This window comes from Dasypus novemcinctus, chromosome 16 (genome assembly GCF_030445035.2).
Source record: "Dasypus novemcinctus isolate mDasNov1 chromosome 16, mDasNov1.1.hap2, whole genome shotgun sequence".
NCBI classification, from domain to species: Eukaryota; Metazoa; Chordata; class Mammalia; order Cingulata; family Dasypodidae; genus Dasypus; species Dasypus novemcinctus.
Window position 1 is genome coordinate 38,735,469 of NC_080688.1, and position 13,590 is coordinate 38,749,058.

At 50.5% G+C, this 13,590-nt stretch overlaps 1 protein-coding gene across 1 annotated transcript in view; it reads left to right on the forward strand.

Annotated features, from left to right (window-relative positions):
* CABLES1 (Cdk5 and Abl enzyme substrate 1) overlaps window positions 1–13,590 on the forward strand; it is a 111,556-nt gene that overhangs the window by 64,452 nt on the left and 33,514 nt on the right. The window contains 2 exon segments of the mRNA XM_058277543.2: window positions 6,411–6,450; window positions 6,452–6,489. Of these exon segments, the coding sequence (XP_058133526.1) occupies window positions 6,411–6,450; window positions 6,452–6,489 (78 nt within the window).

Consider the following 13,590-nt stretch of genomic DNA (forward strand, 5'->3'; position numbering starts at 1 on the left):
TTATAAACATAGCAATTCTCTTTTTCACATCTCATTAGTTTGTGTGTTATTTAATGAACAAGTGCTAGAATAAGTAACGAGTTCAGCAGGCATGAATGGGTTTGGGCCGCACATAGCTACTCTTCGGAAGCGTTCAGCCCAGTGTGGCTGTACTAGAGAAGAGTCTGGTGGCCTGAGCTCTGTGTGGGCCCCAGGTCCTCGTCAAAAGGAGGGGAGTGGAGCGCAGAGAGCCGGTGGGGCAGGCAGGAGGTGACGGAAGAACGTTTTACTGCTTTGAAGAAGCCTTACACACTTGCTCCTCCAATCTCTGTGCACACTCAGCCCTCTGCCAGGACTCTCCCCTCGTCGTTTCCCTGGGTCTCAGCTGCCTCTTCCTCCAGGCTGTCTTCCTGTGTGCTTCCCGAGCACTCTATGTGCACCAATCTCCACTAGACCACATGCTCTTTGAGGGGGAGCCCTTCTCTCTGTCATTCACTGCTGGATCCCCAGTACTACGCCTGGCACAGAGGAGGAGCTCAAAATATATTTGTGGAAAGAAGGGAGGAGGAAAGGAAGGTCACGTTGCTGGCATCTCGAGATCTTCAGCCGCTCCGTGCACTACAGGATAAGGTGAAACTCCTTCGCAGGCAACGAAGGCCTCGGCTGTCGTTGCCCAACAGCAGTAACGAGTAGTCATATTCGCAGCAAAATTAGCAGTACGATGAATAGCAATAAGAGGGAAGCGGATTTGGCTTAACTGATAGGGCGTCCATCTACCACATGGGAGGTCCGCGGTTCAAACCTCGGACCTCCTGACCCGTGTGGAGCTGGGCCATGCGCAGTGCTGATGTGCGCAAGGAGTGCTGTGACACGCAGGGGTGTCCCCATCTAGGCGAGTCCCACGCGCAAGGAGTGCGCCCCATAAGGAGAGCCGCCCAGCACGAAAGAAAGTGCAGCCGGCCCAGGAGTGCCGCCGCACACATGAAGAGCTGACACAGCAAGATGATGCAACAAAAAGAAACACAGATTCCCAGGGCCACTGACAAGAATGCGAGTGGATGAAGAACACACAGCAAATGGACAGAGAGAGTAGACAACGGCGGGGTGGGGGGTGAGTAGGGGGATGGGAGAGAAATAAATCTTAAAAAAAGAATAGGAATAAGGCCCAGTCTCCTGTATATGGACCATGGAGCATTTAAAGACCTTTAGTTGCTTTAGGCCGTCTTGTCTGTGCCAGCGCCTCACCTGCCGGAGCCCCACCCCCACGCCTGTGCCTCGGTCACTCGGGCGGCTTACTGCACCCGTGCCGCCCTGGGCAGCCTCAGGCAGCGCTGCTTGGGCAGGGGTTTCCACAAGGCCTGCCCCAGGCCCCGGCCCCGCCACTTCCTCGGTCTTCTCGGCCTCTCTTCTGCGGGTTCATCCCCCCTTCTGTCTCCCTGTACTGGAATCTCATCTCCATCCCATCCCAGGACAGAAAGGAACAGACAACTTTGCAAAGAACCTTCCCGGGAGCTCCACAGAGCCCCTGCATTTGCCCTTATTCCCAGATAAGGCACATCCAGCAGCGAGGGGCGTATTTCCTGAGGAGGAAGAACATTCCCCGGTGGCTGATGAGGATTTAAATAGAGTAAACAAGAACATTTTGTGTTGTTTTTTAAAAATTCAGTGCTCATTATGTAATTGCCAGCCCTTCAGAAGGAAAGAAAGGCTTTAAATCTCTTTCTTCCAGCTTTTAAGCAAGCACTGTGAGAAGAGGAAGGAGCTGTTGCGAGGAAAGTGCTGCAGAAGGAGCTGGAGAGGAGAACGGATCTGGCAAGCCTTTGGTTCTCCAGATTCCGCAGCACGCATTTGTTTTCTGACGTTAGCGCTTTCACGGCTCTGGCAAACACAGCCAGGGTACACAGAGGGTCTTCTGAGCAGGTCCTCTCTGGCACGGAGATGCACTGGAAACGGCCCAGAAGCTGCACTTTTAAGTTTGTTCTTTCTCGCTTCCTGGGCGTGCAGGGAATGGACTACAGAATTTGGGAGATGTGCTTCTGTGTGCATCCCCGATGCCTAACGTGGCCCCGGGCTGCGTTCTTCCAGTACTGTACCCACAGATCGTTATGACTGCGACTTTCTTTTCTCTATCCCTTGAAGTTGGTTGCTTGTTTCTGTGCTCTTAAGAGACAACTTCTGCTATAATGGAATATTCTATACGGGAGCCAACAGAGGCTCCCCAGGGTCTTAGAAATAGAACGAGAAGCCAGCTTTTGGCAGACGAGGGAACACTTAAAATAGCGGTTGATGTTAGACCTCATCTGATTAGATACTGGCACACTGGGCTGAGTGGGCGAAAGCAGATTTGGTGAAAGTGGTCTGCGGTGCTCTGTCAGCGTTAGGACACGTGCGTGCTCCAGCTGCCTGCACGCTCTCGGGCATGCATGGCTGTGCGAGCTCCGTATGGTGTGCAGCCTCGATCCTCCCCACCAGTCACACTTAGCTAAGAGCATGAAAATGAAGCTATAGGAGAAGAAAGTGAGACAGCGTTCCAGCTGCAGAGCACTCGGTGCTTCTGGAAGGGCTAGGAAAACACTGTGCATCCAGAGGCGGCTCAGCCACGTGGGCTGTAGCACTGTAGTGCTTTTCCTTTGCTATTTCTTATTCCTGTGGCCGACGTTTGCGTGGACATGAGCTCCTTGAGTCCCTCAAGACTCATCTCCTTGCAGTTAATTTCTCCTTTGAAGTCATCTATTGTGTACTGATTACGGTCATCTCGACTCCAAGTAAAGGGCTCTATGTCACAGACGGGACAATCATTTGGGACATAAAAGAAGAAGCCACCGTGGCTGGAGGCTGAGGCCTGGAAGTGATCGTTAGCCAGAAGAAGCCCATAAGAAGTAAAGCTTGGTCATCGTATGTCATTCTTGACTACCGGCATCTGATTTTATTCTTTCACAAAGAGAGAAACACTAGAGGGAGCAGAGGTGGCTCAAGCAATTAGGCGCCTCCCTCCCACCCAGAGGCCCTGGGTTCAGTTCCTGATGCCTCCTAAAAAAAAAGAAGTGAGCAGACAGCAAATGTGAACAGCGGGGGGTGGATAAATAAAATAAATCTTTTTAAAAAAACAAAACACTAAAAGAAATGCAAACCTGATTTACTTCTTGTATATTTCCAATGTGACAGGCGCTTCCCCACGGCGATAAAGCGCAAAGCTGCAAACTGAGGAGAAACCTCCTGGTCCTGATCGCAGCCTTTGGTCCCTGGGACCCGCCTTAGACGTTTGCCGGTGGTGTAAACACAGGACTAGACTGGCGGTTTGCTGGTACTTCCCCTGCTCTGGCTGAGGCCCCGAGCCCTGCCCAGATTCCTGAGCTATTCTGAGAGACAGGGTATGTCCTGGGACGCGGCTGCCGCGGGGTCTCACTGAGGATGGAGGGAAAGCGCCCGCGGGCCCTGGGCACCGTCCTTCCTGCCTCCCTGCTCCAGCCAATCAGGGAGGTGCCAGTCCTCCTGGGAACAGGCGATGTTCCCACTGCTGTCACTGCGTTTCACATACACCTTAGAACACTGAGGGCTTCAGACCGAGGCCCTGTTGCCGGCCTCTCCTAGACCCACGTGGCCAGGGCTGAGCGACGGCTTTCAGGAACAGCGCAGCCCATTTACCAGTAGGCACCCTGCGGCTGGGGCTTTGGGAAGAATACTTGCATTTCGCTCACATTTCTGTTCTCTCATTTTCTCGTTCTAATAAAACTGCCCCAACATTTGGCGTATGGGAAGGAAGGACACATTCGCATGGACTAATGGAGAAAACACAGGAACATGAGGCCAGTTGCGTTGGTTCAACACATTCCTTTCTCTGCAGAAGACACTGATGTGCAGGACAGGAGGGATGAGTCCTTCTGGGCTTTTCTCCCAGGGCACGGTGCAGGGGGAGGGTGGCCGCCATCTGGAACGGGGCCCAGGCCGAGCATAGCAGGAGCGCGCTCCTGCTGTCAGGGCGGGTGCCTCCTCCTCTGGCCCCTCCCCAGCTCTGCCTAGTGACCTGCCACCAGGTTGAAAGGCTAGAAAGCCAGGGTGAAGGAAGCCGTGTGGTGCTAGAGAGGGCGGGTGGTGGTTTACCTTCTGTGTCCAAGAAGTCAGCAGTACGCGGTGCAGCCCACAGGACCAGACTTTATTAAGCCCTTAAAGAAGAGGTAAACGTCAAGGCACGTGGTGAAGAGTGTGGGTTCAAGTCCGGGCCTGCCACACCTGCTGGTGCGTGGCCTTTGGCATGTCACTTACACTCTTGTGCTTCATTGGTTACACGGGGTAGTACTCCATGTGTAGCGTTTAGAATTTGTCACATAATCGGCTCTTAAAAGTATTAGCAATTACTCTATCTGCTCCAGTAAATGGACACGACATTACAGTGCTAGAAACTGAGCTGCTGGTCTCCTGTACGAGCCCAGGGAACCCAGCTGGTGCTTAGCAGGGAGTGACCATGGTCTGTTTTAACCTTTGGGGCACTCCAGACACGATGCCTCTGTCCCTGCAGCGGTGGCCAGCGGAGTGGGTATTTGGTCCCTCAAGAGGCTTCTGTGTGCTAGCTTCTCTTCACCGTCACACACGTGGCCCGTCTGCTGTCCTCACAGCAAGGCCTCTCATGTCTTAGCAGGCCCGTGTATTTTAGCACTGAAGACTGAAGAGCTTCTAAATCCCCATACTAAGCTGGTAAAAGTTATCTCAACCCAAGGATAAGGCAGTCTCCTGGAAAAGACAGTTAATAGTTCTTGTTCACTATTTGCTAAATACAGCTCCAAGGGCTTTCCAGTATGAACTCGGTTCATCTTGACAACATTCCGCTAAGACAGTTACTGATGCTATCCCGTTCTGTAGGTGAGGAAACTGAGACCCAGGAGAGTTAAGTAACCTGCCCAAGGTCACCCAAAAGCAGCAAAGCTGTTAATTGATGCTGGGACTGTTGCTGCGGGCTGGGGAGGTTGTGGCAGCCCTGCCCTTGGGGATCACCCAGTGAAGCCTGCTCGACAGCTAATGGGCATTGAGGGGCCCCAGGTGCCGAATCCTTGGACTGACACCTAGAGGGCGAGGCCGGCAGCCAGGCGATCCATGAGCGGCACTTTGCCATGGTGCTGTTCTGGAAGTGTATGGTATGGGCAGCACAGAAGAGGGAATGAGAGACCCACCTAAGGGGGAGGAAAGAGGAAATGCTTCCTGGAGGGTGACTTCTGACCTAGGTTTTGAAGAATAAATTGGAGGACAGACAGACAGAATGATACAAATGAAAGCAGCAAAATGTTAAAAGTTGGTAAACCTGGTTATCTGGGTTGGGGCTACACTGGAGTTCTCTGTATAGATTTCGTATGATTTTTTCAATGCCCCGTAAGTTTTAAAATAACAAAGTTTAAAAAAAAAAACTAGGAGCTGCCAAGTGCACAAAGGTAGGGCATAACATGCAAATGGGCACAGGTATGGAACGCGGGGGTTTGTTTTAAGGTGCAGATACTGTAAATACTTTAGCAAGGATGGATGATAAAGCACATGGCAAACAGTTGTGAGCATTGAGCCAGGGAGGCAAAATGAGCGAGGTGACACCAGGCCTGGGAACCTGATCTCGTTCTGGGAGTGCAGGCACGTTAATATCATGGTTTAAAAATGAGATAAAAACCCCAAACTTTGACAGTGCCTTTAGGAGTCCATCATTTCCCCAATTTTTTATTATGGTTATTAAAGGAAAAGATGATGTATGTTTATATTGTACTAAAAAGAATGTTGTATTCTAATGTTCTCCACTCATTTCTTCATCACCAATTAATTCCCTTTAGCAAAAGTTATTCTTGATGTCAAGATAAGGATTTTTGAGGTGTTTTTTTTTAATGTTTTTTAAAGTGGACTTTGATTGCATAAGAGTATCATGTAGAATTATATCCAGCAGCATCTTTATAGCAGGAGTGGAAGCTAAGACTGATTATGTAATTGTTCCCTTAATTCTCAGAACCTCATTCGGCTAAGATATAAAAAACCTAATGATTATAGCGGCTTCTGAGTGTTTTTCCTGCTCACAAGCTTCTAGCATTTTTGCTCTTGCATTGTTGACTGCAGAATAGAAATCATTGGTTTTAATGTGGCATGGCCCCCACCCTGACCCTCAGCTCTGCCTGTACATACATGCAACCCACTGCCAGCTCTCACGAGGATTAATTAATTCCTTAGAGAACCTCATTCATACCTCGCGTCTTAATATTTGGATGAGGAGAGGCAGCATGCTTCTACTGCACTGAGAGAGACTCTGCATTTTGCAAGGAGAGCAGAATGCCATCTGTATGAGGGGGTGGCGCAAGTGTGCAAGTACTGCTGTGAATTTGATGAACGCTTGATTGCTTAGCTTTTTTTTTTAATTTAAATCTTTGCATTTAGTTAGTTTTGTTTTTGTTTTTGTTTCTGTTTTTTAGAATAGTCCTTATCAGTGGCAGAAGATCCTTCTGTAGCATATTTTTCGGTGTTGCCGTATCGTGACAGTACCCAAGCCGGGTATGTATCTGCACGCACGCTTTGTAGTTTTCTGGGTGGAAAGTTCTGACACTGGTGTACTTGACATGGCTGCCCTGTCCATCTTCAAGAACTTGCCTTGCTCTGATGCAGCAGAGTCCGTATTCGTAAATATGAAAAGAAAAAAAAGTCCACTTTCTTTTCGTCCAGAAAGCTTCCTGGTGATGGCTCTGTGTGTGTGTGTGTGTGTGTGTGTGTGTTTGTATGTGTGTGTCCCCTCCTAGTGCCTGCCGTTTCTGAATGTATGTTCTCTCACCACCTCCACTTCTGTAAAGCAAGGGCAATGCAGGGCTCGCTCCACTCCACAGGACCACGGCGACTTTCACTGGACAAAGGTAGGTCAGGGAAGGAATTGGGCCAAACCGGGGGAATCCTCTTAGCACGCGCATCTTGGGCCAGGCGTCGGGGAAACTGACCAGCAAGCCAGAGCTGCTGCTGCCGGGCAAATGTGGAAGCTGAGTGGTACGGGGCTGGGGCGGACAGACGGGACTAGCTACAGGCCAGAGGGCTCAGATCAACACGGCCCTCCTCTCCAAGAAAAGGTAGGTAAGTGAGGGCCTCTTCTTCACACAGCCGCCGCCTCTTATCACCTCCCTGAGCTTGGGTTTGTTTCCTTCTCGTCTTTCGATGCATCCAGTGTTTGCTGTTGGGTACAGCAGATGTTTAGGACGGGAAGGTTCACTGTGCAGGGCTGCCAGGAGCCCAGTGGGATGTTGGGTCAGGCCTCTGCTCGCTAAAGGCTGGAATCACCCTACAGTGGCTGTGACAGCCCCAGAACCACAGACCCTGAGGAGGGCAGTAGGGCCCGGGTCCTGACCGCACTTACTCACCTTCCACCGTCTTCCGTGAATTCAACCCCACAGTCCTACTCCACGTGACCTCACTTTACCCCATAGACCTGTCGGATGTATGGCCCGTTTGGTTCATGACGGTCACTAATGTCCTCTAGGCTGTAAGCTCCACGGGACAGGGTGCAGCCTGGGATCCTGACCTGGTCATTTATTAGATACATATTAGTAATTAGATACTGCACTTAAAGAGTAACGGTAATCTTAGATGTATTGAGCACTTGTTTTGAGTGGGTCCTTTTCATCATCTGCATCCTTACAACCTTGCAAGTAGGTGTTCTAAGAAAACACCAGCAAATCCTGCAGCTTAGAGGTTTAAAAGCCATCTGGGGGTGGCCAGGGGGTGCCATCGGGAGGAGACTTTCTTCACAGGGTTCCTCTGCTGTGGGCCCAGGTCTGGCTGCACATAAAGGAAACGCCGGCATGTACCCGCTCAGAGACCTGATGGAGCATCCAGGGGACCAGCTAATAAATCTCATTACAAATAAGGGTCCCCGCAACCAGAACCTTTGAGTATGACCAGCCCAGAATGGAAGCGTGCCCCTGGGGGAGCTGAGCCATCAGTAGAGGGCTGCCCTGGGGCTGCAATGGGAACAAGTGGGGCTTGCCAAGTGAATAGGAAAGGGCACCGGGCAAAAACAGGTACTGCGTTCAACCCCTCAGAGGACTGGTCTTGCTAACGTTTGTTTTGCTTGCCCAGTGTCCTTTCACCTGGGCAGGGCATGGGTGGGCACTGCTGGTGTCGGCCTCATTTCTCTGGCTTCCCTGGCTGACCAGATCCTTTCTGATTGACATCTTCTTTCTTTAGATGTGTTCCAGTCATTCGTTTATTGAGCGCTTACTCTGTGACAGGTACAGAGGACAAGTAGTGGAAAGTGGACCTGGTTCTGCCCTCCTAGAACTTACAGCCCAGCAGGGCAGACAAGACATTAAAATTGTACATGATTAATGACAATTTTTATTAAAGGCTAAAGATAGTCAAGTAACTGTTGAGTCTTCCTGGCCAAGGAATCATTCTTTCTCTAAGACCTTTGGGTTTTTCCATGCTTCCACCTTTGAAATGTTAATTATAGTTTCATTCTCAAAGGGTGATCTTATTTCCAAGCTTTGGAGTCTCCCCTCTTTGGTACCCAACAGCATATCTCCATTTTTATAGATCAGTGGATTCTCAAGAGTTAAGATCAGCTTCAGACCACAAGGATGTCTGAAACTGAGTGTGTCGACTGGGTTTATCCGTGAGCCCCATAGGCAGGTGACCTCCATAGGTGGAGAAGCAAAACAAGTCCTGTGTTCAGGCTATCCTTCAGTAAATGGAGCTTTTATCACCTCTGCCTCACGGAGGCATCCAAGACGTGTCTTGCACCGAGTTCCCAGCCCAGGCCTGGCACGTGGAGAGGAGGGCAGGGCTGCCTCTAAAGGACCTGGCATCACTCACAGAAAAGAAACTGGAGCATCGGTGTGGAGAACTTGGGAGCCTTAGAGTTTGTGCTTAGACAAATCCCTTGCCTTCTGTGAACCTCGGTTTTTTTCTCCACTGAAAGGGGATGAGAAGTTAGTACCTTGCATTTGAGATTTACAGCTTTTTTTTTTTTTTTTTAAGGAAGTACTGGACATGGAACCCATGACCCTGGTACATGGGAAGCAGGCGCTCAACCACTGAGCTGCAGGCACCCCCCCCAAGAATTAGAGCATTTTATGCAAAGTCAGTAGGAACTTCATCTTAAGTTCGCCAGGAATAGATCACCAAAAACATCCATATTTGACATCCTTAAGGATCTGTGTATTTTTAAACACTTCAAGGAAAGTCTAGCTGGAAGTCTAGCTGGAAGCTGGCTGGTGCTAGGGAGCTGGGAAGTAGCTATCAGGGTGTGCTGGGGCTCCTTCCCTACCCACCTCATAGAAAAATGAGGGTGGGTCACAGGATGTAGCTTTTCACAGCCCAAAGCGATCTTAGAAGAACAAGTACAAACCATCCCTCTCCTATATTTCATAGGTGAGGAAAGCAAAGGTACAGAAACATTCATTTTCTTGTAAGAAAAAACATAATCGGATTCTTATACCTAACAGAGAAAAGACCATGTGCATCTCTGTAGCACATTCTGAAGGGCTCACATAAAATTCAAAGTTGTAGTCTGGCAGCAGGATTAAGGAATGTTAGCTTTAATTTTTTAATGAACAGGTATCCTATTTTGGAATAACTACTGTTTATCATAATTGATTTTCTTTACCAATTATGGAGAAAGAGCTAGGCTCAAATAATAAAAATATGTATACCAGTAAGTTACACGTAGATACCTATATAGTCAGTGACTTCAGTTTTTGTACGTATTAACTATATGTGTGTGTGTGTGTGTGTGTGTATATATATGTATATATATATCCCTTTCCACTGTGGAGGATTCCTTTACTTTTAAGCTGAAGCTCTTCCTGTGGCCAGGACTCAGATCTTGGAATTTCAGGGATGGAGAAGACTTTAGAAACCACATGGGGATCCTTCCTGCTGCACGACTGAGGCCGCCTCGGTCCCCCGCAGGGCCAGCTGAGACTCTGGGTCTCCCACCGCCCGCGCCCCCCAGCCCGGGGACCTGGTGCTCCCCCGTGTGGCTCGGCCCATCTTTCGGGACCATCTCCAGCCCTCACCAAAGGAGATAGTGTCCCCTGCCAACTGTCATCACAGGAAAGTTTCAAAACAGGAAGCTGGAAAGCTCGCCGGCTGTCCTCGCGCCTCATGCGCGGGGAAAGGCTTTTCCCTGCTGCCCTCTTCCTTCCGCCGCTTCCCGCCGTCCCGGCGCTCCCCAGGCCACGGCCGCGCCACCGCGGCTGGGAGGCCTCGCGCCTTGACCCCGGAGCTTTGTTCTGGGCTCTGAACTGAAGCTGAACCCTCCGTTTTGACTCCTGCCGTCAGCTGACCAAAGCAGACCGGCCAGTCTCAGGAGAGGCTTTCCTGTCCATGCGTTCATTTGGGGCCCCCCCCACCCCCCAGCACGCGAGCGGGGTGGAGGGGGCAGGGTAGGACCTTGCTCTCCAGGAGCTTGTCACTGTGAGGACGTCAGACAGGCTCCTAAGGGGTGCTGGAGAGGGCTTTACCTGCCCCAAACCTTTATCAACGCCCACATTTAAATAAATCTACCATCTTAAATGATAACGGGGTTTGCTGTGTGGAAGTCTCTATCCCCACCCACCCGTCCAAGTAAGCTGCCATCTCTTAGGCTCCCATGTAGAGATCGCCGTCCTACCCTAGGCCGGAATTCATTCATCCACCCCAAAATTTCCTGAGCACCCACTACGTGCCAGGCACTGTTCTAGGCACTACGGCTCTAGAGGTCAGCAGGAAAACGTCTGTTCCCTCATGGAGTGCACCTTCTAACAGTCGGGGAAGCAGTATGCAAGTCAACAAGTAGCCACCAAACAACAGTTAAACGCGACCTCAGCACTGGGCGGTGGGAACTGGGCACAGAGGAAGGCGCTCGGTGGATTCAGACAGGCAGCCACGCCGGAGGCTCTTCAGTGAGGCGGCGAGGACTGAGCTCTTGGAGAGGTGGAGACCGGCATTCCAGGCCCCGCATGACCAGCGGCAGAGACGAATGTGGAGCTCACAGATTTTTTACAGAAAATCCCAGGGCTGTTGCTTCTCTGGCATCAGGAAAAGCCCCTGTGGCAGAGAACGCTGCTGGTCACTTGGCATCTTTAATGCTTTCTTTTTGTGGTGACATCCCTGTGTGCTCCCGGCGGGGACGCTACAGTGCCTGCTTATAGAAGGAATTTGGTAAAACGCCATTCGAGCTGGAATCCCACTTCCAATGATACTGCAGCATCCAGCCTGAGTCCTAAGAGGGCAGAGAAGGGGTGACGGGGATCAAAAGAGACAGGCGCAAGCTGGGCTGGAGGGCCAGGCTCCCAGCCGTGGGATGTCAGGGCTGTAGGGCCCCAGCCGGTCACTCAGCCCTCCGGCATCTCACTCTCATCTGAAAAATGTGGAGGTTTGACCAGACTCTCCAAAGATTCAACAGCTCAATCAGTTTGCATCCGTGCGCTCCTCTTGTCCACGCTGCTTTGCTAATGTACAAGGGATGAGTTTTGTTGAACAAAGAGTTGCTGAAGGAGATGTGCAGTTCATACTTCCACCCGTCAACGACCAGCTTCTTCAAGGAAAACACTTTTTTGGGTGTAACATTTAGCTTAGCTCTTAACCAAATCATCATCATTGTACATTTAGTTGTTTAAAATTTGAAATATTTGGTGCATCATTTTCTGGCAGGGGCTACAAGAATGAGGCTTAATCAGCCTGGGGTTGAGAAATTGTGAAATGCTTGGGGTAATTTTGCATACCACCAAATTGATACGCGGCTGATTGTGTGATCATTCTCAAGTGATTTCTAGAGCTTAGATCCAGCAGACAGTTCTGATTACTTAACTGCTACTGTCTTCAAACTCTGCCTCCCTGCCTTGATTTATAGATACCAAGAGAAGCTCATATTCCTGTAGGAGTAGCTGATAGTGTGTTCAGACCTTTGCGTGGACGTGATAAATGTCGGTAGTGCTAGAAGTGGAAAACTAAATAATGCTTACAGTATCCCAGGCACCATTCCGAGTGCTTTATACACATTTGCTCATTTAATCTTCATAGCAGCCTTCTAAGGTAGGCACTTGATACTGTTATTTTACAGATGAGGCTGGACAGAGAGAGGCTTTGCACCTTGGCCACATGGTCGGTCAAGCCCCAGTAATCTGAGTCTAGAGTTGGGGCAGTAGGCCTGACCGCTTGGCAGCGGTCCCAGAAGCGCTAACACACCCTAGAGATCTGTGGGTATATCCCCTCCTGGTCACTGTTTTTGGGGGTTGTGCTTGCTGGCTCAGCACCAGGGGTGCAGCACCAGGCAATGGGCGTGGGCCTGTGTAATAGCAGTGCTTGAGGTTCAGGATTAGGAGCAGCCCTTATGTGTCCCCTCCTGGGACGCTGGCGGCCGCCCTGGCAATGCCCACCGAGTTGTCGGCCATGGCTTTCAGGAGGCTTTGGGGGCTGCTGGCTCACCCTGCAGCCTCGGACCCTCTGAGGGCACACCCCAGGCATCCCACTGTTATTTTTTGGGTGCAGTCTTGAGTGAAAAATAGTTGATGTGATTTCCCTATCTAGGTATTTGTCATCTTAGGAAAAGAAAAGGTGTGCCAGAGAGCATGGAGGTGGTGAAATTCTCTAGGCGTAAACGTGGGGTTGACACTTCGGGTTACGGCACTGAAGCGCTGCCCACTCGTGGCCCCCCAGCACCTCTCTGGCTGCGCCAGCTCTCCCCAGAGGCACCACTTTGCCATCAGGGAGCAATTTAGCGACTGGCAACGGTCTTCCTCATGTCTTTATATTATCCATGAAAAATGCAAAACAGTAATGAGAATTTTTATTCACATTACCAAACATATCCTAACTTCACAGAAGGATTTGCAGCAGGACATTTGCAGCTCTTCGTTTAAGGCGTCTCTAATATTAGAGCTCAGAGAATATTGCTGGATTTATAGTTTATTCGCTTTCAGGAAATCGTCTGTGAGATACAATGGAAGGTTTCTAATAACCTATTTCCTCTTCTCTTACTTCAGAAATTCACAGTCCTGTCAGTGGCTCTGGTGGACACGGGTGGGAAACAGGGAACAGGGTAGCGTGTCACTCAGTGTTCTGAGTTGCTGACACCAGAGTCCACTCTGGCTGTGGCAGGTGGGGGTGGGGGCGTGGCTTTTAGATAGCTCACGGAATCTCCAGGAAAGACAGAGAAATAAGCACAGACACGTGGATCAACACAGTGGAAGCCAGGAAAAAAACCAAACCATCTACAGGTTCACACCCTGGGTTGCAAGGCAAACGCTATAACTAATGCCTGCCATTGGTGGCCAGAGCTGCCAGGAACTGTTCTCCGGAAAATTGACTCCTCTTGTCCCAGAGGGAGCAAATGCCTCCTGCCCATGCTTAGCAGAGGTTTTGATTTACACACACACACACACACACACACACACACACACACACACACACACACCACCACCACCACCACCACCACCACCACCACCACCACCACCACCACCACCACCCCACCACCCCCACCACCACCCCCACCACCACCCCCCCCCCCCCCCCCCCCCCCGCTGTGTGTTACTTCCACCTTCAGGTTTCATGTGAGGGTCTCACCTGAGTCCTGGTGCTTGGCAGAACTTAGGTCACCTGCGGGAATCTGGAAAATGGAACGTTGAGCCT